The sequence below is a fragment of the Lissotriton helveticus genome, chromosome 2_1, assembly GCF_964261635.1.
Source record: "Lissotriton helveticus chromosome 2_1, aLisHel1.1, whole genome shotgun sequence".
Lineage (NCBI taxonomy): Eukaryota > Metazoa > Chordata > Amphibia > Caudata > Salamandridae > Lissotriton > Lissotriton helveticus.
In genome coordinates, this window is record NC_136059.1 from 735,692,075 (window position 1) to 735,717,856 (window position 25,782).

The window sequence follows — 25,782 nt, forward strand, 5'->3', positions numbered from 1 at the left end:
GCCAGTCCCCAAGAGTTGAGAGCTCACCCACAAAGGGGTGTCTTAAGGAATATAAAGGAATGAGATCACTACTGAGGTAAGACTGAGGCTGGCGAAAGAAGATGTGACCAAGCCACAGGGAGGGACTTGGCCTGGGACAATGGGTCAGAGGTGTTTCTCTCTTCTTCCCCCCCCTCTTTTTTCCCCCGAAGGGTTACATAGGAACTGTTACTCATTGCTGGGCTCGGACGGGAGGGTGAGAGTTTGTGTTTTGTTTTACTACCTGTCTTGGTGGGACGAGTCCCTCCCCAGTTGAAGTTCTGAAATGTTAGATGTAGAGTGACAGGCGCTCTACAAGCTGGGTAGTTGGGGTATTAGCATCCAGATTCGCAGGGTGGCAGGGCAGCGGGAAGTAGGGATGGATGGGGTTGTTGTGTTTCATGTTTTAAGCAATCAATACAGTGCGCAGTCAGCCGGTGATAATGGGGATCGGGTTGGATTGGGAGGGGGCTGAAGAGAGATCCACGCCCTCGCACAGCCTAGAGACCCACTTGGTAGGAAGTGCGAAACAAACCACCAATGACCACTACTTTAGCTAACTCCATGAAGATATGGTCTTTGAGTTTCAATGGGTTAAATAGCTGGTTGAAATGCATGATCACCCTACAATTTATTAAGCGGCATGCTACAGGAAACGCATCTTAAGGGTAATCAATGTAAGCATTGGATAGATTTGGTTATGCCCAGTTGGTGCACGCGGGATTCACTACCGGCTTCAGGGGGATAGGCGTACTATGTAAGAAAGTATTTCATTTCATCTCCCAGAACACTTGGGCTGCCCCCCCTGGGCAGATACGTGATACTCAGTAGCCAATGGGATGGCCAAACCATTAACTTATGCTCAATTTATTCTCCGCTGAGACTTCAGCACGCTACTCTGGACTAATTGGGATCACTCCTGTTAGAGCTCCCGCAGGGGATACTGGACCTTGGGAAGGATATGAACGACATACTCTCGGTGGAGCTGGATGTCCTGGGAGGTGTGTCCTCTGGAAGAAGTGTAGGGATTTGGGGGATTTCCTTAAGACAATGGGGCTGGGCGATGTCTGGCGTCATCACCACCCAAGGCTGCGATAATACACTCATCAGTCGGTGGCACATGGCAGTTTTCACAACTGTACTGTCTTATAACACACACAAATGCCATAGGTAGGTTCAAAGACGCTAGTCACGTGGCCTGGGGGATATCCGACCACTCTCCGGTGGTGGCTGTATTGGAGTGCCCAAGTTGAGAGACTGTTGTGCCCCCACAGATTGACCCGTGGCACCTCAGGGATCCCTAATTTAAGGACAGTGTTAGGGAATGCGCTGACTGTTTCTTTACAGAGAATCAGGGTTTAGTTGATTCCAAGGTGACAATGTGTGAAGCATTTAAAACAGTCCTCAGAGGGCACACCCAGGCACAAATCAGGGCATCCAATAAGGAAAAGAAACAAAATGTGTGCAGCTTGAAAAGAAGATCCTGGACTTGGAGACCAAGGTGATAGTGCAGGAAGGGACACTGAGTGAGTTGAAGCATTACCGCTCCCTTAGGCAAAAAGAGTTGAGAGATTTGCTGGAAGGGGAAGCTAGGGCCCAGGCGTGATCCTCGAGATTCAGGGTTTATGAAATAGGTGATAAGGCAAGCAAGTTGCTGGCGTGACTTGAGCGGCATGAGTCATCAGCGAGGTGGGTTCCAGAAATCCTGGGAGACAGGGGGGATAGATTTGTGATGTGACAGGAAGATATATACTCTTCCACAGCGAGACACACCAAGGCGCACTGCTTGGACATCCTCAGGGATATCAGGCTGTCGGGCCTACCAATGGGGGACAGGGATAGCTTAGAAAAAGACCTGACGGTGGAGGAGATAAGCCTGGCGGCATTGCGCATTGAGTTCAGGGAAGGCTTGGGTCCAAACGGTCTCCTGGTAGAATTGTATAAATGTATGCTGGACCAGATGATGCCCCATTTCCTATTGATGTTTCAAGAAGCTGAACAGACAGGGAGGTTGGCCCATGATCAGCAGACAGCAATCATAGTCGTCATACCCAAAGAGGGCTGTGGGTCACACCAACCAATATCAGTGCTCAACTTCGAAGTAAAGGTGCTAGCAAAGGTTCTGGCGACACAGCAGAATGTAGTTCTGACATCTCTGGTGCACCCGGACCAGTCGGGCTTTATGCCACATAGGGGCACTAGATTAAATCTCCCCGTAGATTATTTGGAATTCTTCATGTAATAGACCGGACCCCTTCGGTGCCGGCGGCCCTCCTGTCCCTGGACGCCAGAATGGCGTTTGATAGCATGGAGTGGAACTACTTGGGGGTGGTACTGGAGACCATGAGATTCGGACGTAAGTTTATTTGTTGGATAAGACTGTTATATAAACAACCGCTGCCCAGAGGGTCAACATAACAGTCTCCAGAGAATTCCCTCTACACAAAGGGACCAGGCATCGTTGTCCTCTATCCCCAATTTTATTTGGCGTGTCCCTGGATACTTTGGCTGCATGGATCCGCCAAGACCCTCTAATATGGGGTGTCCCAGTAGGTGATGAGTTGAAAGACCATATATCCCTGTATGCGGACGACATCCTGCTGTATGTACAGCGACTGCAGTAATCAATAGATAAAATTCTGCAGATATTCCGCATTTTCAGAGTTTTCTCTGGATATTGTATCAATTGGGATAAGTTCCTACTGTTTCTGCTGGCGGGGGCTTCCCTAAACTAACCTCTAGATGCGAAGTCCCGGTGGAGCTAGTGGGGTTTAAGTACCTGGGACTGCATATAATGATAAATCAACAAGACTTTCATGACCAGAACCTTTTGCCCCAGGATGCCCAGAGATGGAAGATGTTACCGCTGACTTTGTTGGGTCGAGCTGCATTATTCAAAATGATGACACTCCCAAGGTTGTATATATGCCCTGCAGAATTCCCCCTATTGGATTCCAATGAAATTCTTCAAGTTAATAGAGGCAGAACTACGCCCACTGCTGTGGAAAGGAGGGGCATCGCGAATAGCCAGCGTATAGCATTGACACATTATATAACGGAAACAGGGGATATAGCTCCCTGCTTTATGACAAGAAGGGAGCCAAGCACCTGCTGGCACACTCACAAACAGTGACCAAAATATGGTGTGAAGGGGCAAAATACCTGGGCTAGAACAACAGACTGACAGGGGTGACCCCCCATGTGGACGGGTGACCAACTGACGGAAGTGTGCAAATTGAGGGATTTCACCAACTGGGAACTACTAAGGCTGGAAAAATTGGCATATGTCTGGAGAGACCAGGCCTTTGTGACATTCCAGGTCCTCCAACAAGAGTATGAAATGGGACCGGGAGAGTGGCTGTGATGCCTACAGCTGGGACATGGTTTACGTATGCATATCAAAGAAGGGGAGGAACTGGCAGAAGCGTCCCTATTAGAGGATACACTATTGGCAGCTCCCCTCGTTAATATATAAAAAAACTAGTGAATAATGCACCAGAATCCTTGGGACTGCTGCAAACAGCCTGGGAGGGGGGACGTAAGCACACTGGAGACTCAAATTGGGTAGAGGCCCTGCAAAGCCCCAGGGAAGTGGCAATAAGCTCCTGGTTCCGCCTAATTCAATTGAAAGTTCCACAGGGTATACTGCTCCCGGGGAATGCTGAGCCGTCTTGGCAAGGCAGTCTCAGCCACAGGAGTGCGGCCAAAGAGGGCACATTCTATCATCTCATCTGGGAGTGTCATTAAACTCAGAAATATTGGGGCAGAGTTAGAGACATCATGTCACAAGTGACTGGGCTGTCGATCCCGTTGGAGCCGCAATGGTTCTAACTGGATATAGTCGGGGAGGAGGACTGGCCTAGAAACACTAAAATATGGCTGACCTTGGGAGGTGTGGTGGCTAAGCGTAACCTGGCGTGGTGCTGGGGGGCAAGGGCACTACCACGAGCCAGGGACTGGCAACTAGATATGGACTGGTGCTGGCTTGCGGAGCATACAATCCACCAAAGTAGGAGTTGTTCTAAAAATGGGAGAAAATCTTGGATCAATGGCTGGGCTTCCGAGGGCTGTGAGGGGGTTCTGAATATGTGTGCTGAGCACTGTATCTCTAATGTAATACCTTCTAACATAACAAAAAGTGGGGGGAACATGGCAGCCGTCAACTAAGCGGCCGCCGTTCGAGGTCCCTCCGGCTGGGAAATGTGATACCGGAGGCTTCTTGAGAGCCTCCCTCACCGCACCCCATTTTCTCGCCCCCGCATCTCCCCACCATACCTTCCTGTTCTCCTTTTTCCTTCATTGTGGCCAACTGTTCACTCCGGGCCCACCAGAGTTCGCCAAAAGGGGATCAACAAAAGTCGGTAAGACGGTTCAGAGGGGAGGCAAAGCTGAAATCCTGTATGTGTCTTCTCCCTCGACCACTCCTGATTATATTAAGCAACAGGCATCTCCCGAGGTAGATGTGGAGGCCTTAGGGTGCACCCTACGAGGGGAGGGGGAGACAGGAGGTGGGAGAGGCTGGCATTTTATGGAGAGAAGCAAAAGTCAGCAGATAAGATTAGACACATCGACAGGGAACGTGTGTAGGTACACACAAGAGCCAGACAGTTCCTTTCTATCCCTGAAGCAACTAACCAAGACCCTCCTCCCCCCAGCAGCACAAGCTGCGTGAGCAGGCCTAGGTCATCTGAGGGGCAAAAAAAGAGGAAAGGAGGGGGGGGGGGAGGATGGGGAAAGAGCAGAGCTCATTGAAGGAGTCAAGAGCCCAAGTCGTAGAGGCAGAGGCAGAAAGGCCTGTATATCAAGTGCAAAGATTACACCTTCTTTGAAATCCTATTACAAAGTCCTAGCCGTGCCAACCTCAACATTAGTTCCAACATCAGTATCAGTCTTTGCTAGGGCAGGTGCTCCTGGCTCAGTAAAAGACATTATGGAGATGAGTCTGCTTCAACAGACACTGGGATTTACCCGCCCCCATTCCTTTCCTCCTCCCAAGCTCCTCCACACTTACCTGAGGGGACTGTAGAGGAACCCTGTAGCTTCAAGATGATCCTGCAGCTTGCAATTTCTACTTCAAACAGATTTACTGTACTGGAGTCACAAGAGGGGGACGATCAAGAGGACCAGTCAGCAGTAACGCCAGAACCAATACAGTGTGTTGTGAGCCGAACCATACACCTAAAACAAGCCCTGACTCCCTGGCGGACATTCCCTTAAGGAAGAGATGGGAAATATGTTTACAGTCTCCGAAAATAACCAAGTGGCAATCCAGGCTTCCTGTGTAGCACTAGCACAGAAGCTAGAAGATGTGTTATTAAGAACAGATACTCTGGAGCAAGAAATTCCAAAAGATAAAAGAGGCGCTCGATACAACCTCGTTAGAAGTGAGTAGATTAATGAGGCAAAATAAAGAATTGAGGGACGACTTAGAACGCCTTGAGAATCACTCGAGAAAGAATAACTTGAGATTAATCAACGTTCCAGCACGATCTGACATCAGGGCTTTTGTGATCTCGCTGTTAAGAGACACAGTCAGTAAAAACTCTCCGAATATAGATTTATCTATGGAGATACAGCGGGTTCATCGGGACCCATACAAAAGGAACCCTGCAAGGCAGAAGCAGAGAAAAATTCTGATAAACTTTCTCTCATACACTGTAAAAGAAACCATCTTATCCATAGCACTTAAGGAAGGACTACTGTAGTCTGGATCATTCCCATTCTCCATTAGATCCAATGTGTGCCACACTACTTCCAAGAAGCAGTGGGAGATGGGCAAGCGAATGGAGGAGTTGAACAAGCTGGGTGCGAGGGCGCAGTTGAAGTTTCCGGCCACACTCCTTATTATGTAAAATAATCATATGTATGCGCACCGCTCAGTGGAAGAGGTCGATGACCTGATAACCGAAATTAAGAAGGGGACAGGGGCAGGGAGCTAGAGAGGAGAGCAAGGGAGTGAGGAGTGGCCAGGGAAGGGAGGGGGGAGGGGGATCCCTGGAGGTGGACAAATTTTCAAAATGGAAACGACTTAACCTGGAAGATAGGGGGGTTGATTGGGGCACTGGAGTAGGGAGGGGGGAGGGGGAGAGCACGGGGTGGGGAGCAGTGGGAAAAAATTCAAAAAAATATTTGTCTATCACGCCAGAAAGCCAGCCCTAGGACCATCACAATAAGTATAGCCATGATCAATATGATCTTCGGAGGAACGACTTGTTCAAATGGGAGCTAAGGTTTTAGATTTTCTTTCATGGAATGTTAACGGTTTAAGATGTATGCGCAGACAGAGATTAGTCATGAAATATTTAGAGCAGAGGTCAACCCAAATATGCCTAATGCAGGAAACTCATCTGTATATTTTAGAGCCGATCCATTTTCTGGATAGAATTATTTTGTATATTAGAGCTGATATTAGAGCTGACTGTCCACTGCAAGGGGGTTGCTATCCTTATGAAACGAGGAGCTGGTTGTGTAATTACATCTTTTAAAACAGACAATACTGGAAGGTGGATCATTGCTTTATTAGATGTTGGAGGGGTAGAGTTAGCCTGTACATCTTTTTATGGCCCAAATATAGATGACCCTACATATTTATGCAAACTACAATGACATTTGATGGAAATCACAGCTCCTATAATAATAGGGGGAGATTTTAATGTTTTTCTTGACCCCCTTGCTTGATAGATTGAATTGGAACAGACATGTAGGGGCGCCTCGGGTCCGTCAGGCTTTAAATAACATGATAAATGATCCAGAACTTTTCGATGTATGGAGAGCTAAGAAGGGAAGAATGAATGATTTTACTTCCCATAGCAGAAAATATGGTCATTTCTCAAGAATTGATTATGTATTGGCAGATAGATCTATCATTGAGGCCTTAAAATCGATCACTGTGCATCCAAGCCACATATCAGACCACTCAGCTGTTGCCTTCTCTTTAGTAGGAAGAAACCAAGTGCCAAGACCTAGGTGGACACTTAAGAGAGCGATGTTGACGGACCCGGAGATTGCTGGAGAGCTTAAACGTGCATCTCTTGAGTATTTTGCATCAAGTATAGGATCTACTTCTCTTGACTTTGTATGGGATGCATTTAAGTCCTTCTTGCGGGGCACCTTACATAGTCTCATAGGTACTAAGAATAGAGAGGAATCCAGAGTACTTAAAATAATGGAAGACAAAGTTGGCCAATTAGAGACAAAGCTCTCCCAGCTGAACCCGGGGATGGCTGAGGTACAGTTACGAGTGCAGAGGCAGCTGGATGAGGCTCGTCAGGAATATAGGATGAAGCTAGACCAGAAGTGCAAAGCACAATGGTTTGCAAAAGTAATGCAGAATTCTGAGTATGGAGAAAAATCAGGGGCACTTTTAGCTTGGAAGGCTAGAGTGGACCGGTCTAGAAACCATATAAATGAACTAATAATAAATGAAAATGAAGATACATCTAATAAACTGGAGGATATGCAAGCTTGTTTGCTCACCTTATTCTCTGAGCTATATAAGGAAGATATTTTCCCCAACCCTGAGGCCCTTAAAATCTGGCTAGGGGAAAAATGATTACCTGTTTTAACACCATACAGCAGCAATCTGCTTGATGCCCCAATAACTAGGGATGAGATTTGTTTAATCCTCGGGAAAAGCAAGAGGAATAAGGCAGCAGGCATGGATGCACTTCCAAATAATGTGTATAAATTCCTTATAGAGGAGCTAGTCCCGATAATGGAAACCCTGTTGAACTCGATCTACCAATCAGGGGATCAAGTCCCTAGATCCTGGAAAGAGGCAACCATTGTGCTTATCCTGAAACCCACTAAAGACCCCTCCAGCGCAGACACTTAGAGACCGATCTCCCTGCTGAATGCAGATTATAAGATCTTCATGAGTATTTTGGCAGGGAGATTGTCTAAGATTATACCACAATTGATCCATCCAGATCAGAAATGATTTATCTCCAAAAGATATATTCAAGAATAGACCCAACAACTTATAGGCACTATAGATCTTGCATCCGGAAAGAGTCGAGCCCCTGGCCATGGTAGCCCTGGACGCAGCCAAGGCGTTCGACAGAGTGTGTTGGGCGTATCTGTGGGAAGTGTTAAGAACAATTGGTTTTAGGTCTGCTTTTTTGCGCACATTAGAAAAATGTTACAAGGTTTCCTCAGCCAGGATATTGTCAAACAGGATTTTGACATCTAGTTTTAATATATTGAGAGGGACAAGACAGGGTTGTTCCCTGTCTCCCTTATTGTTTGATCTATACATAGAGCAATTGGCTCAGGCAATAAGATTAGATACCTCAATAATCCCTTTCAAATCTCAGTGTTATAGCAGTAAGGTCGCTCTGTGTGCAGACGACCTGCTGTTATACACTGCAGACCCTGTTGTGGCAATACCAAGGGCTGAACGGTTACTAGTGGAGTTTGGATGTCTATCAGGTTATTCAGTTAATACATCTAAAACCGAGGTGATGTGCTGGAATATACAGGATTGGGAGGGGGATGTCAGCCAGGATTTTAAATACCTGGGTACCGTTATTGTTAAAGAAATAGATAAGATCCCACAGATCAACTTAAAAAGGGTTGTAAAAGAAATAGATCGACTGTTAGCAAGGTGAAAAAACCTACCCCAAACCATGTATTGAAGGGTCAACCTAATTAAAATGGTTATACTTCCCAAGCTAACCTATTTGTTTAATGTCCTTCCCCTCAGTTTTCCTAAGTCAGACATCAGCAAAGTCCAGGGATAGATTGTACGTTGTATATGGGCTTATAAGGATGCAAGACTGGCATGGAAGAAGCTGAGATGAAGGCTCGTTAAAGGGGGTCTGGCTCTCCCTGATATCAGCTGGTACTGTGCAGCTTTTCAGTTTAAGAACATTTGGATGTTGCTCGGTAAGGATGACGATTCAACCTGGGGGAGACTCCTGAGTGAAATTACGAGGCAGGAGGATGAGAATGGTTTTTTGTATGAATACGGGGCCCATAGGTATTTCAAAAAGGTGCGTTTAAAAATACTGAAGTCTGCCCTTTATCTGTATAAAGTTAGGAGCAGGTGGGGACTAGGGTATTATTCAGATTTTGCCCCAGTTTGGGAATCTCCTGGGACCCTGTTATGTCTGAAAGATAGTCTTAGTATACCAATGAGAAGGGCAGGTATTATGAAATGGTCAGACTTGATATCATTGGAGGGCGTTCATCCTTGGGAGGTTTTAACTGCAAAGATAGGTAATAATTTTTCTGGGTTTAAATATATACGATTAATCGCTTGGTTCAAGTCCGAAAAGAAAGAAACTGGCGGTGACTGGGAGCTGGAGCTCTCTCTGCAAGATGTTAATCATAAAAAGGAGATATCCAACTAGTATGAGAAGCTCCTGAAAGCAGATGAGAAGGAGTGCCCACCCCAACACTCAGTTTGGAATGGGGTGCCCCTAAACTGTGATATAAAGGCATTGTGGGAATACACCCTGAGGCTCCAATATACATTTATAAAACCAACAAACCTGAAAAAACTTGGCACCTGCTTTATTTGTAGAGGATGGTATGATTAGTAAGAGGCTGAATAATGCACACAGAGGGCTGTTGCTATATGTGAGCCTGATAGCCCGGAGAGAAATCTGCCTGGAGGTATCCCCTGCCCCAAAGGTGGAAGATTGGGTTAAGGCATTCAGCAGAATTGCCCGTTTGGATCAGGCAGTGGGGAAGGAGAATAAACTCAATATCTGGCTGGACTTTTTAACATGGAGTATAGCGTTGGGGCTCGTATTTCTCTTCTCGCTTTCTTCATCCGATGATTACACCATGGCACCAACAAAGGTGTGGATCTGGTAAGGTTTACAGACAGAAGCGAATGCAGAGGCTGTAGGGCGCACAGGTCAGAGGGGCGGCTATACAAAGTATAGCTCACTTTGCCACTGGATTCAAGCTAGCCTAGCTGATGAAGGGTGTTACCCAGAAACCAGTCCCAGGGTGCTTGTTTCCTGTTCAGAGAAGACTTGGCCTGGCAGTTTGGGCTGGACTGTTACCATCAGGCACTGGGTAAAGACTGATTTGCATATAGCTGGGTCTGAACTGAAGTGGCGAGGTGAGCTAAATAATGATGATGGATTCAACACAGATGTGACTGGGCGTGAGTGTCTGAACAGTTTCAGCACTCCGTCTGTCATCTCCTTGTGTTTGCTTTGTTTGCCCTAAGTTGACAGGTTATGCCCAGACATGGGTCCCTTGATCACTTTGCCACATGATTCAAGCTAGCCTGGCTGATGAAGGGTGTCACCCAGAAACTAGTCCCAGGATGCTTGTTTCCAGTTCAGGGAAGACCTGGCTTGGCAGTTCGGGCTGGGCTGTTCCCATGAGACACAGGGTCAAGACTGATTTGCATATAGATGGGTCTGAACTGAGGTGGCGAAGTGAGCTAAAGAATGATGATGGATTCAACCCAGATCTGTGACTGGGAGTGAGTGTCTGAAAAGTTTCAGCTCTCCGTCCATCATCTCCTTGTATTTGCTTTGTTCGCCCTAAGTTGGCAGGGTATGCTTAGACGTGGGTCCTTGCGCACTTTGCCACTGGATTCAAGCTAGCCTGACTGATGATGGGTGTTACCCAGAAACTGGTCCCATGATGATTGTTTCCGGTTCAGGGAAGACCTGGCTTGGCAGTTCGGGCTGACTGTTCCCATGAGGCACAGGGTCAAGACTGATTTGCATAAAGCAGGGTCTCTACTGAGGTTGCGAAGTGAGCTAAAGAATGATGATGGATTCCACCCAGATCTGTGAATGGGGGTGAGTGTCTGAAAAGTTTCAGCACTCCGTCCATCATCTCCTTGTGTTTGAATTATCTTCTAAGCCTTTGGTCTCTGCAGTTTTAGAACTATGGGCAGATAATTTCCGTCTTGGAGGACTTCAAACTAGAATTACAATAGTGGTTGGATCCCCAGAATTTAGTGAAGGGTACTCCATTCAGGTTTTTGGTCCTCGCCGTCCTGACAATGGATGCAAGTGCATGGGGGGGGGAGCGACTCTGTGAAAGATCCAAAGAAGTCAGATTTGGTCTCCATTGGACAAGGAACAATCTTCGGAGTGGACAGAGCTAATGGAAATTTGGCGGGCACTTCAAGTACTTTCACCTAACTTGATAGGAAATTCAATTGTGGTGAGAAAGGACAATCAAGTTGCCGAGAATTACATCCATAAAAGGGAGTACAAGAGTAAAACCCCTCGCTTCCATAGCCCACCAGATTTGATCTTGGGAGGAGCAGCCTTATATCTTTGAGTGACACAGAATTTTCTATCAGACAGACTCAACCAGAACCTCCGCTTCTCTCTGGATTATCATCTAGCAGAGGAAATACTTTGGGGAATAGTGGCAAAGTTCAGGAAATCATATTTAGACCTTTTTGTCTCCCCCAACAATGCCTTTTGCTCCAAACTCTTTCTCCTCAGACGATGGATGCCATGTTAATCTGCTGGCTGAAAGGGATTCTTTATGCCTTTCTTCTATTTCCCCTCCTCCCAAAGATGCTTCAGAAGATTCAGGAGGAGAAAGTTGTAGTTATTCTAGTGGTCCCATTTTGGCCTCGTTGGCCGTGGTTTCTATTTCTGAAATAAATGTCAGCTTCACAGGCTTTTCATCTTCCTGTTTCTCCTTCTTCTCTCAAAGAAGTGCATCTTTCGATAAATTAGCTGATGGGTCTTAATCTGACAACCGTCGTTCTTGAGAGGCGATCTCTATAACTTTTAGGTTGTTCGGCAGAGGTGGTGCCTGAGATACTAGCCTCCAGAAAACCTTCTACTCTTGCCTCCTATGCTAAGCACTGGAGAACCTTTGAACAGTGGTGTGGTCTTAAGAGTCTGAGAGCTGCAGATTGTGATATGTTTCAGATTCTGGATTTTTTGAGAGACGGTTTTCTGAAAGGGCTGGTGCCTTTAACACTTTCAGCGCAATGGGCTGCAATAAAGGGTTGTATGGTATACAATTAAAGTTTAAACCTTATAGTCCCATTAGTATCTAGATTGCTAAAGTGCTTCAGAAAAAGGAAAACTGTTGTTCCTATGCCTTGTGTAACCTGAGGTATTTCGGTGTTTTTGGAAGGCTTACAGAAGCTTCCTTTTGAGCCTTTGGAAACAGCTCCTTTATTTTGGTTATCGGCAAAAGTGTCTTTCCTCTTAGCAATAACATCAGCTAAAAGGTTAGGGCAGCTGAGGACATTGGTCATATTATTTCCTTATCTCAGATTTTTCGCATTCAGGGCGATTATGAAACCTGAAGCTAAATCTAGACCGACAGTTAAACCCAGTTTTCATTTAGACCATGTATTTTCTAATGTTGAAGGCAGTGGAATTCCATCTACCTTTGATGTTAAGAGAGCAGTAACAATTTATTTAGATAGCACTAAGGACACTGGAATCTTTAGCCCTCTTTAATTTCCTATGGCTAAGCCAAGAAAAGTAAAAATGTGTCAACTCCTACTCTCAGTCTTTCTGTCAGACAGGTGATCTCACAAGCCTATGTTTCTGTGGGTCATTCTCCCTGTGGCAAGTCCAGGGTCGTTCCACTACAGCGGTTTCCATCTCTTGGGCAGAAACAGCATGGGTTTCTTTACCAGAAATATGTTTTGCTGCAACCTGATCTATGCCAAATACTTTTGTTTCTGCATTATGGTAATATAAAGTCTGCATCAGGAATTTTGAAAACAGCAATGAAGTAATTGTTTTGATTTTGTTCATGGTGTCTATGAAATTCATTAAATTAATAAGGCATTTAACAATCGGTGTTGGCGCAGTTAGTTCACGCTTGTGTAAATCCTCAAGTGTTCAGGACTGGGACTGGGAGCAAGGACGAAGGGTGTAATAATTACATTACTTACTAGTAATCTTCTTTACCCTGAGTCCTAGTGTCCCCCGTCCCAGCCCTAACACCTGCCCTCCACTGACCCGTTCCCCCCCCCCTTAAGGGATGTCACCAATATAAATTACCTTTAACTGCAGGACGCCTTGATGGGAAGGGGAGGTTCTTGAGGGTTGATTTCATTAGTATAGTAGAAAGTCTGTTGGGTGTCTTTCTTCTTTTCTGAAAGCTTAAAGGAAGCGGCTGCCTGGGGGTGGGACTCCTCAGGACTGGGACGGGGAGCAGTAGGTCTCAGAATAATGAAGATTACCGGTAAGTAATGGAATAAATAGAAAGCACCTGTGTTCTCAGCATATATCCTTTGAAAGTTTTCCTCCAGCGTGGATAATTATCTGCCCAAAGCTTTCCCGCCCAGCTGACCAAAGCAACAGTTCTGGAGAATGATCCAGCTGCTGTAGAACAGCCGATATATTTCTATGCATTACCTATGCTTGAGATAGTTTTAAATAACAGTTTATGGGAGATGTTAAATAATGAGGGCCTGAAACGGAGTGAGTGAGCCCTACTGTTAGCAGCAATAAGGGAAAATGTGAACTAAAGACATAGAATTTAAGAACATCTATACTATACTGTGTATACTGTCGTCATTTGATGAAAGACATTCAAAGTCAAGCTATTTTCTCTACAAATCGTTAAGAATTTGGTAGTACATTTATGAAATGATGGGGATGGCGAAAAATAGTATCTAAATGGTATTCTTTTTTCTAGGCGATTCAGAGCACAAACTTGAGTCCAGTTCTGGTGGACTTTTAGGAAGACTTAGAGGTATGTTGATTACTACATTATTAAGAACATCCCATTGCTCCTGTTTTAAGATGATTAGAAATATATTATAGTGCTTTAGTATTTTGTAAATTAAATGCAGATTACTTATATATACGGCCCAGGCTTGAAACAAGTAATTTATTTTCTCTAGTGTACGCACCAAACCGAATTATGTTTAAGAATGTGTGTTTTTAAGGTAAAAATGTACTGCTCCTCAAAGGTATCATATTGAGACTAACAATGTAAGTTTAACTTTAAGACTAAAGAACTTATGGTGGATGGAAAGGTTTCCAGCCATTTATTTCATGGCTAGACGGGTCTTTGGGAAACATGATTTGGTCCTTCTGTCTATCAAGAGATTTGTGTTTTGATGCATGGGGTTTGACAGGAAGGATCCTTGGAAAGGGTTGCCTTCAATTCATTGAAGAGCACTAGAATGGATACTGCCCAAGTGTTGTTGGTTGGTCAAGTTACTCCAGGCACAGGCTCCCAGTATTCTGACGGCTTATCGCTCCATCTTTGCCACGGAATGGCAGATTGGCTAGAAGGTGCTTGATCTCAGTTTCTAATATGGCATGTAATTAGGAAGCTAGCTCATGCTTGGAAAATGGGCCAGTGTCCACCTAGGTGTTGTGTATGGTTCTGAGAATGCTGAACCTCTATTAAATGTCAGAGCAGATAATTTCAGCTGATAATGCATAGCCGATAACAAATAGTAACTGCATTCAGAGGTGGTGCATGACATCTTCCACTGATATGGAGTACACGTGTCAACACTTTTGCATGTTGGAGTTCCCAACAAACAAAGCTCTCGCACAGAGATGCTTGGGACTCATGCATGTTTTGCCACTGCTAACTCTGTGGTACTCGGAACTTCTGGGTTCAAACACAGCAGCGGAGCAGGGTCCTGTGCAATGTACACCTCCACATGTGAAAATTGCTCTGCAGCAGTTGAACGAACCGTGTTGACCTCCTGAAGTAGTGGATGTCATCCTGGTGGGTAGGCATCCTACAAAATTCATTTATGCAAGGTGCTGGGACAAGTTTGTGTTTTGGGGTAGTATCCGTAATACGGACCCAATACAAGCCAAACTGTTAGATGTGTTACTCTTTGTTCAGTCTTTGGCCCAGTAGGATTTGCAGTGGGCACTGTGAAAGGTTTCTTGTCAGCCCTTTCGCCCTTTTTGCATTTACTGGGCCAACAGTAATTGTTCAAATCACCTGTGTTTTCTTAAAGGCTTGGCCCATATGTTTCCCCAAGCCTTTTGTGATGCCACCATGGAACCTTACCTTGGGCCCTTACTTTTCTGATGAATACCCCTTTAAACTGCTTTACAGCCATCCCCTACACCTACATAACATAATACGTGTATTTGTAAAGCGCACGTTCACCCGGAGCCATCTTGGCGCTGAATAACAGATGTTCATTGTTACCCAACTTAATGGTACTCATTGTATCGACCTCAGATGGATGAAAGGCTGAGTGGACCTGCTGGGATTTGAACCTGTGACCATGAGGTCAAACACAGGCCCCTGCAGTGGATGCATTAGTCCACTGAGCCACTGACCCTGAAGACTTTTTGCCTCTTTGCAATAACATCATCTCTTTGGGCGAGTGAGCTTCAAGTTTTCCTTGACACCTTACACAATCTTCTTTACGGACAAGCTGGTGCTGAGGACCAGAGTTAGTTTTCTCCCTAAGGTTGTGATTTCTTTTCAGGTTAGCCAATCTATCACTTTTCTGATGTTCTTTACCCCAACTCACCCCTCAAAAGAGATGGGGAGACTCTATCAGTTAGACCTCAAAATGGTGCTCAGTTTTTATATCGATCATACCGAAGACCATCGTCTTGTTGATCAGCTCTTTGTGGGATTCTCTGGAGCAAAGAAAGGCATAGTAGAGCAGAAGAGAACTTTGTCCAGATGGATTGTCCTCTGTATTAAAATCTGGTATGCGATGGCAAAGAAAGACCCTCTGGAAAGTACATTCTAGTGGGGCCAAGGCTTCTACCACCACATTAGCACACAGAGTGCTAACTTGGATATTAGTAAGGCTGCTGAGTGGGCATCAGTGCACACATTCACAAAGCACTACTGCCTGATAGCGAGGTCCGACAGGAAGGGAATTTTGACCGTACGATCCAGCAGGACTTTTCGTTCTGAGTCACTCCAAAGACCCCGGTGAGGTACTGCCTTGTTATGTATTCTTGAGGTGAGGAAACTGCAAGTAGAGGTATCCATCAGAAGAACAAATTACTTACCTTCGTTAACCCTCTTTGTGATAGATTCTCAATGTAACCGTAGATTCCTCACCGTCCTCTCACTAGGAGAGCAGTGAGAAATCTGTACTTGGATACAATACCCACTAGAAAGAGCATTAACAAAGGTAGGTAGCTTGTTCTTCTAATGGCCACTTCTAACTGAAGATTCCATACTATCTCTCCGAGAAGAAGGGTTTGTGGAGTGGCCCCAGACCAAAAGGTTATGCAGAACTGAGCAGGTGAAATGTCCTTCCAAATGAACTTGGCTGCATGGCAGTAGTGCTTTGTGAACATATGCACCAATGCCCTCATCGCAGCTTGGCAGATGTCCAGGAAAGGCACCCTTTCAGCACCACAGTGGTAGTGGTTCTTAGCCAGTGCATAGCAGACCTTAATGCAAAATACTAGCCACCTTGAGTAGGTCCTCTTTTGCATATCTTTCCCTTCCTTTGCTCCAGAGAACCCTACAAAAAGTCAATTGTTTACTTGTATGTCCTTGCTACAATCAATATAATAATTCTAGGCCCTTTTGGGGTACAACTTATGGAACTTCTCCTCCTCTTTTCAAGGAGTGAGGAGGAGCAAATAATACTGCTGGAGTGATTAATTGCCCATCATGGAAAAAAGTCACAACTTTTGCTTAAAGGCGGTTTGAGACTTCCACAACATTTTGTCTGGAAAAACCATGGTGTAGGGCGGTTGCACTGAAAGTGACTGCAGTTCACTCATGCGATTAGCTGATTTAACCACAATGAGTAAGACAGTCTTCAAGGTCAGGAGAGGCAGTGAGCAACTATTAATAGATTCAAGAGGCATACACATGAGGAATGTTAACAAAGCGAAGGTCCCACTTTGGTATCACTAATGGCTTGGAAGGAAACATATGTCTAACCTTTATTGAATCTCATCATAACAGGTGATTTAGATACAAATGGTTGGCCTGGCAAATGTGGAAAGGCTAAAAAGTCCACAAGTAACGTTTTACAGTGCCCATAGCAAGTCCTTGCTTTGACTAAAGACAAAGCATAAAGGCATCCACCAGCTTAGCCTATAAGTGGTCAGTATCCCGGGTAACACACCAGGTTACGAATTTCTTCTAGTGCGTTCCAAAAACGGACTTCGTGGAGCGGAGTCTGGTAGTGATGGTGACATATACCACTTCAAGTGGCAGATTGAAAGCAGTTAATTTCCGGTGCTCAGTCTCCAAACATGAAGGTGCAAGTTGTGTAGATTTGGGTGAAGCACCCTGCCATGCTGCTGTGACAGGTTCTCCCAAAGTGAAAGCCTGATCGAAGGACAGATGCCCATGCTCATAAGCTGCAGGTACTATACACAGGTGGCCCAATCCAGAGCAACTAGGATGACTTGGGCCCAGTTGTTCTTTATATTTTTCATAACTCGAGGAAGGAGAAATAGTGGTGGGAAAGCATACAGGTGTCCTTTATCCCATTCCAGCCAGAATGTGTGTGTACTGTACTTTTAGAAACTCTGAAGTACAAAATTGTTGACAATGTATACTCTTGAAGATGGTGATAAAATCGAGTCAGGCATGTTGATGGAAGAATCTCTGCGACTCAAGATACAGATGCCACTTGTAATCTGCTAGACAACATATGATCAGTTTGTTCGCACTGGCATTTGGGACCTCACCAGGTGGCTAGTGATCATCCACTAGGAAGATGTCTTAGTGCTCTAGCCGCCTCCAGAGATGCAAAGACTCTTGTCACAGGACCACACACCATCCTGTTTGTTGCAGTACCACATAGCAATTGTGCTGTCTGTAAGAACCTGCACCAGTTTCCCTTAATGGACGGCAAGAAGGCCTCCAGGGCCTGATCAAGACCCGTATCTCCCAACAGGTTCATATGGGTCAGCACTTTACTGGAGACCATAGACCCCTGATCTCCATCCCCCCCCCCCCCCCCAGATGCCCCCGTCTCCCAACAGCGGTGCCTCCATCGCCAACATGCTGTGCGTTGTGATGGAAGAGTGGCCAGCCTCAGGACAGATTGTGTCTGGTCAGTTACCACTGCAGTCATGAGTCATCTCCGACGAGACCTTTATGGTGTAGGAAAGGTGGTCTTGATTCTGCCAAGCGGCAAAGCATGGCACCTGCCACTGAGGACCATTATAATACTTGTGTTTCTGTATGTCTTGTGTTTACTTGTAGCCATCAATTCCATGTAGTCCTTTTAGTTCAACCTGTCTCTTCCCATGTCTGAATGATGCCATCCATCTTGTGCATAATAGTCTTTCATTTGCATGTTCTTACCATGCTTCAGATAACGTTTGCATGGTAAGATCATGTAAAGCAAGAGCATGCATGAGAATATAATGGCAGTTTCAGACCTTGTTTCCTATTAGACCAAGCGTGGTATTATTTCAAAGCACAGTATCTCGCATAAACACAGCATTGTACTAATAGTCATTGATGTGTGTTTCATGGGGTATACTACAGGGCCCTTACCATGGTGATTAGGTCATCCCTGTCCCCACAATTGATCACTGATATGCTGAACTACGAAGATTAGGAAATATTGCTGAATGTTCTGTCATTACGACAGTCTGGTGTGGATTCTCTTGCACATTTGTCTAAATATATTGTGTTTTCCTCCAAATATCATATTTCATAAATTTGACATATGAGATGCACTATCAACCCATGAAAAAATTGTTGTTATACTATAAATACTCAAAAAGGAAAATGCAATCAACAATATGCATTGTTAAATATATGTAAATGAAAATTAATGCGTCAATGGATGTAGGCTGTCAGGGGTCTGGCTTAAAAGCAGACATAAGGCAAGGTGTTCGACATCCTCGGATTGATAATGCATCAGTCCTAGTGAATATACATATTCATCCTAAAAACTGCATCTATATCAATTGGCTTCAAAGCACATTAATAAATAATTGAGTAAGGCTACTGCTTTATGTTTAATTTAACTATGCAGATTGGTGCAGATGACGAATTTACTTAGCTTTGAAAACTCTCTGTTCAGATATTCTAAACACAGATTAATCACCTGTAGAATGTCCCTCAGGTGCCAGATTGGAACCAGAGATTTTCACAGCAGTGCTCCCATGCACCAATGACAGTTCATTGCTTGACTCTTTCTGCACCCCAGATGCACATCAAAAAACAATTGGAGGTTACCACTGTGCAGATCTCTAACTTGGAGCCTTTTTAGATTGTTAAAAGAGGTCACTCCACGGAACGGAGAGGTGGAAGCGCAGTGATGAAACTGTGGTTAGATAGAGTATCCATCAGAAAGAGCATTACCAATGATAAGTAACTTGTTCTGCTGGTGTATCCTTCGAACTCATGGGTACTCACAAACATTTTCCCAGGGACCAAAAGACTTGGTCTGTGGTGTGACCGAGGGCCACATTGATGCCAGCAGGGCAGCGGTTCAGGGAAGGCGAGCAAAGTAGGTGTACGGTAAGCAATGTACATGTAGTGACTGAATTTCACAATGTGAAATTGAAAACTGGTTTCCCCACTTGGCTACATTGTGTGATCCTAGCCAATTGTTTTATATCACTCTACCTCCTTTTTCTTCATACCACATATAAAAAGACCTCAAAATACATGACTTAAGGATGTGCACTGTATAAACCCTTCTCATGTGTAGAATTGTTTAAGCTATAATGATGTTCATGTATAAAAGCAACTCGGGTCACCCAAAGAGAGCACACAATAACTGACTTGCTTCTTGGTTCACTATTGGCATAGTTGTCAGGGTGGTAGGGAAACATGAATGTTTCTATATTGATGTTTGACAACTATCTTTTAAAAAAAAAATACTTCTCAATGCACTTATGGAATCTGATATTCTAAAGTGAAATGTTTTTGCTTGTTAATGAAATACAGTTTTTTTTAAATTTCAAGAGACTTTTGCTTCAAGATATCTTTAAAAATTAAAGTGTTCCTGAAGTTACGTGATGCTGGACACCCTAGTTACTTCCTTTCTTGAACTTCAATTAATCTTTAAATGCATGCATTACTGTTTATTTAACATATTTCTAATATTAGTGCTGAGTCGAGTAAACAGCAGCCCAGTGCTGCTGTTAACCAGAGGACCGTATGTAAGGTCAGGAGTGCCGCATGCAGCCATCGGGCTGTACTTTCAGAATCACTGTTCTAACGGCAGATTCCTAACCTATAGAATAGATACCATAACCCTGTACCCCTCCGTTTGAGGTCCAGTTGATGGAATCTCGCCTCCTTTTTCGAGAGTTGAGGCAGAGCGAAGAAGGTTGCAATGATGGATTGCCAAATGTGAAAAGGAGTCATGAATTTTGACAAAAAGATCACCCTGGTCCACAAAGCTACTTTGGAAAAAAGGTGGTGTAGGGTAGCTGCACCAAAAGACCCTGTAGCTCACTTATATGATGAGTTTAAGCACGTACGCGTATACGGAGATTTTTTCTTTTCCATTGTTTGGTCCATTGCAGGCCCCAGTCCGTGGGTCCTGTCTTATCCAGGCTGCCAAGGGTTCGAATGCAAGCACAAATATCAAAGACGACAAGGGGCATACTTGCCGTGTACCATGCTGCAGTCGAAAGCCCCTGGACGTTCCCCTGTTTATCCTCACTTGTGCGAGGGAATCGGCATATAGAAGTCGTACCCATTTGATAAAACTTGGACCAAAGCCCATTCTAGCCAGCACCTCAAACATATACCCCCATTCAACAGAGTTAAATGCCATTCATGCGTCTAACGCGAATATTAGTGCCCGTTCCTGTAGTTGGGGAGCCCTGCTCAGCATGTTATAGAGAAGCTTCATGTTTAGAGTGGTGCTACGATTAGGCATGAAGCCTGATTGATCCAGGTGTATCAGGCCCGATATCACCTTGGTGGGGCGGGTGGCCAGGACTTTGGCCAGAACCCCAGCCTCCGCAAGAATAGACATATTGGCATATAATAGGCACAGTCGTCAGGCGGAATTCTCCTCCTTTGAGATTACTACTATGGTGACCAGACGTTGGTCTATGGGAAGTGCATCCAACCTGCAACTCTCTACAAATATCTTCAGTAGGTGTGGGGCTGAGCACTTTCTATAGTTTGATCAGTAACCCGTTGCGGCCAACCGCCTTGCCTGAGGACAATTCCCGCACCTCTGTCACCATTTCCTCATCTGTGATCTCCTCTTTGAGGAGCACGCGATCCGAGTTAAGTAAGATTGGCATGATCTGGCTACATTTGAGCAGCCATGACTGCAGATTTTGCTTGGTCTGCTCCGAAACCTATATGATGTCCATCAGGTTTCCTTGGTGCTGTGCCCACTGAGACTTCAGATCCTACTGCAGAGTGGAGGAGCAGGAGTAATGAGACCAAAGGGCAAAGAAGTCTCAGAGCTGCTCTCACTGAGATCCAACACCAATGATGAAACACATTGTTACGGAGGAATAGACCAGAACTGCATTTTGTCAAAGATAGTTCCTATAAAAGGAAGAACTGCAACAATGTCAGGCGGTCCACCGTCCTCAGCAGGTGGTCCACAGCTGACTGTTGCAAGCACGTTTCGAACAGGAAGTTGTTGAGGTATGGGAAAACTGATATCACTAACCTCTGATGATGGACACTGACCACTGCCATCCTTTCATGAACACCCAAGGGGCACTGTTAAGGCTGTAGGAGAGCACAGCAAACTGAAAATGATGTTGGGCAGCAGGTTGGGAACATGAAAGTATATGCTCTGCAAGCCCAAGGGTACCATTCAGTCACCCTGATACAGGGTAGACAAAACCAGGGCCAGTGGAATTTGTCCCTCAACTGGAAGGTATTCAAAGGGTGAAGATCTAAAATAGGGCATAAGCCTAAATCCTTCTTCGGCACAAGGAAATAGCTGCCGTAACAACCCATCAGTATTTCTGAGGCCAGAACCCTCTCTATTGCCCCTTTGAACAAAACGCCTCACCCCTCTTGCAGTAAGATGACTAGGTGGTCCTACCTGTCAGATGCGAGAGAAAATGTGGGATATTGCCTCCCACAGGGTAGTTCTGCATCACTAAAGGCAAATTAAAGCAGCTTCTAGGCGAAAAAACGATCTATGAGAACAGGGGCTGTCCTCAAAAGTGGGGGAGAGTCTGGAATAAATGGAACAGGTACAGAGGACTTCCGTGCACCGCCCCTGTGGCCCAATCAAGACAAGAGAGGTTGGAGGATGGGAATTAATAAAGGGGGGGCTCCCCTTTATTAATTTCCATCCTCCAACCTCTCTTATGCCGACGACACCCAACTCATTCTATCCCTCTCAGAAGACACCAAACATCAAAAGTAATTTCAAAATGTGCATGACCAACGTGGCTAACTGGATGGGAGATAACTACCTCAAACTCGATGCTGAGAAGGCGGCAGTACTGATATTGGTCAACAGTAACTCACCTTGGGACTCCTCCTGGTGGCCTACACAAATAGGCACCACCCCCTCACCCTCTGACTAAGCCAGAAATCTGGGCATCATCCTGGACACCAATCTCACCATGAGAGATCAAATCAACATGTCACCTCCACCTGCTTTCACATTCTTCCCATACTTAGAAAAATCGTCAAATGGCTCCATCCTGACACCAGGAAGGTGGCCATCATCCAGGCCCTCATCTTAAGCAGACTAGACTACGGCAATGCCCTCTACTGCAGCATCACCACACACCAGCTACACAAGCTGCAAATCATCCAAAATGCAGTTGATAGAATAATCCTCAACTTTCCTCACCACACACACTTCACAGCTAGCCTACAAAAACTACACTGTCTCTCCATTCTGAAACATTGCCAGTTCAAGATGCGCACCCACGCTTACAAGGCCCTTTCCAACCAGGGTCCCACCTATATCAACCACCGTCTACACTTTGGGGTAACTCTAAAATAGAGAGAGGATATACTGGTCTAATCTGAAGGTGCTTTGGCGACAGGTCGCTGAACAGAATCGCCCACATTTCACTTCTTTGTATGATTGTTTGATACCTTCCTGGGTTTTCTTGGCACTAGGCAACAGCAGCAGAATTATGGTGTAAGTGGTCTCTACCTCAGGAACTGGCAGGAGTGGTGTGTAGGATGGTCTAAATAGCACTTTTTCAGGGATCCATTCTTGGATTAGTTTTCCCACTTTTTTGGGGAGCAACACTTCTGCAGCAGCTCTGTCTTCAGTGGCAGAGTTGGCGAAACTCTTTTTGCAAATTAGAATATTCTGCAAGAGATCACCATGTGAGATGTACTCAGATGCATCAAACTGTGACTCTACTCTTCCAGAGGCCTTTATGTCAGGAATGTACATGGGAGTCCCGACCAGTATTTTGCAAGGTGTGCAACTATTTTGTACATCCCTAAGTGCTTGTAGAGCCAGGTATACGTAATGGCACCACAACAATACTCTATACAATAGACAGGCGTATCTCAGAGGCAGTGTGTTAAGCATTTGTGAATTTACACAGTAATACAGTGAAAACACTACAGATGGACACAAACCAGGTTTTATAAAAATAAGTATTCTTTATATAGACTTAACACAAGACCACAAACGACAAAAATCCACAATACTACACTTAAGATTACTTAAAAGATGATAAAACTTTGCTTAGTTCAAGTTGATGATAAATGCGACAGTTCTCAACAAAGTACCTGGATGCGTAACGCAAAGTAAACTAAATGCTCGCAAAAGGGGAGATGCGTCGGTTACGTGATCCGGGGGAGATGATGCATCGTGCCTCAATGCTTGCGCAGAGTAGGGGATGCGTCATGATCCTTACCAGTGCGGAGGTGATACGTAGATTGTCGGCCTGCGGACCCGTTGCGGTGCGCAAGATGGCGCCTTGATGCGATGCGATGATCCGGCTGCGATGCGAGAAGATGGCGCCCTTGACACGGCGATGCGATGATGTTGTGATGACACCCTGGCAGCCTTGCGGCGACTCTGTACTTTGGAGCCGCGACAGGCCCTGCGACACACTTCTACGGTGATACGATGGCGACTCTCACGATGGCATCACGCTTCTCCGGTGATGCGACAGCAGGCATCTTCGATGAACACACCCTTCCAGGGAGATGCGGCGCAGGCTCGCTTCTCCAGCAATGCGACAATTTCAGCTGCGGCGGCGACATGCTTCTTCTCGATGCGTCGTGCTTCCAGCTCCCAGCGGCACGCAAGTGTCTGGAGTCAGAATTCTCAGCAAGGAAATTCAGTGGGGAGCTGGAGGTGAAGTCTTTGTCCCTGAGACTTCAGCTGGAGGCAAGCACAGTTCAAGCCCTTGGAGCATATTCTGAAGATAATGAAAGTCCTTAAAAATGTCCTTCTCCTTTCCTTGGCAATGAAGCAACCACTGCAGGCCAACCCAGCAAACAGCACACTGGCAGAGGGGCAGTAAAAGTCCTGCAGCTTCCTTGGTTATTCTCCTTGGCAAAAGGTTTCTTGTTCCAGAAGTGATCTAATTTCCTAGAATCAGGGTCCTAATATTTATACCCCAAAATCCTTTGTTCTCTGAAGGCAGAGGGTCCAAACCAGTGTCTGAGCACTTTGTTTACAGGACTCTCTTCTTCCTTACATCAAGTATTACTCTACTACTTTTCTGTTTCATTCTTTTTCACTGGGTGAAGGTCTCATTGGTCAATACCTATCATGAAAAACTTTAGTATAACTGTTTTTTAAAATATTTTAGGTTTAAAGTGTGGCCTTCCTGACGAAGACGCAGTTTGCGTCGAAACGCGCGTCGAAGACTACTATAAATTGCTTGCCACAAGAAATGTTAAAATGTCTTCTGGAACTGTTTTTATGTAATGTATGAAGAATTTATTATGCTGTGAAGAAATATGTACATGAGATAGAAATAGATACTGATATATTGCTAGGTCATTTTATTATGTTTGATTTTTAATAAATTTATGTTTTTAATCTGATATGAATTGTGTTGATGGTTATACTTCAGTTGTCCAACTAATAGTTTATGCGTTTACAATAAGCAGCAAGATACATGGATCTATGACATAAATATATATGTGTAAAATTGCTTAGGGAGATATTTTTTTAATTTTTTGAATTGTAATTCACTATTAGGACATGCTACACACATCAGAGTATGTCCTACCTTATACTTACAATGCACTCTGCCCATGGGCTTACCATAGGGCTGTCTAATATGAAGCAAAGGGAAGGTTTAGGGACTGGCAAGTGGGTACACTTGGCCAAGTCGATATAGCAGTGCTAGACTGCACACAGGCCTTGCAATGGCAGGCCTGAGACACACTTTACAAGCTGCTTCTGTGGGTGGCACAACCAGTGCTGCAAGCCCACCAGCAGCATTTGATTTACAAGCCCTGGGCACACATGGTGCACTGTACTAGGGGCTGACAGATAAATCAAATAACCCAATCATGGAATAACCAATTAGTACATCAATTTAACATAGTGAGCACTTGCACTGTGGCACTGATTAGCAGTGGCACAGTGCCCAAAGCATAAAACCAGCAAAAACATATCAAAACAGAGGAGGCAATCTGTAAAAATGGAAGGGAGACTCACACCAATGATGCCAGGTCTAACACCTAGCATTCAAGGCTTGTTTAAGCAGGTCTTTGGCTAGCTTGATAATTCCTTATGACACTGTATGTAGGTGTGTGAATACAGCAGACCTACTGCCACAGCAAACAAGGCGACACCAACCACCTTTGTTGTAAAGGCTGGATCTGTATCTGAAGGAAAGGACTGAACTGCTCCCATAGCTACAAGGCACAGCAGATCTTTTATGACCTCTTGAACAGTGACTGTCTTTTGTGATCATACACACAGGTATCCATAGCATGAATTAACCCCAACGAATGTATAGTTGTGTTAATTGACAC

At 45.0% G+C, this 25,782-nt stretch overlaps 1 protein-coding gene across 4 annotated transcripts in view; it reads left to right on the forward strand.

Moving 5' to 3' along the window:
* PAM (peptidylglycine alpha-amidating monooxygenase) overlaps window positions 1-25,782 on the forward strand; it is a 1,252,349-nt gene that overhangs the window by 1,224,309 nt on the left and 2,258 nt on the right. For all 4 annotated transcript variants that reach the window (XM_078675446.1, XM_078675447.1, XM_078675444.1 and 1 more), the window contains one exon: window positions 13,624-13,680. In XM_078675446.1, the coding sequence (XP_078531572.1) occupies window positions 13,624-13,680 (57 nt within the window). The remainder of the gene's footprint in view (window positions 1-13,623; window positions 13,681-25,782) is intronic.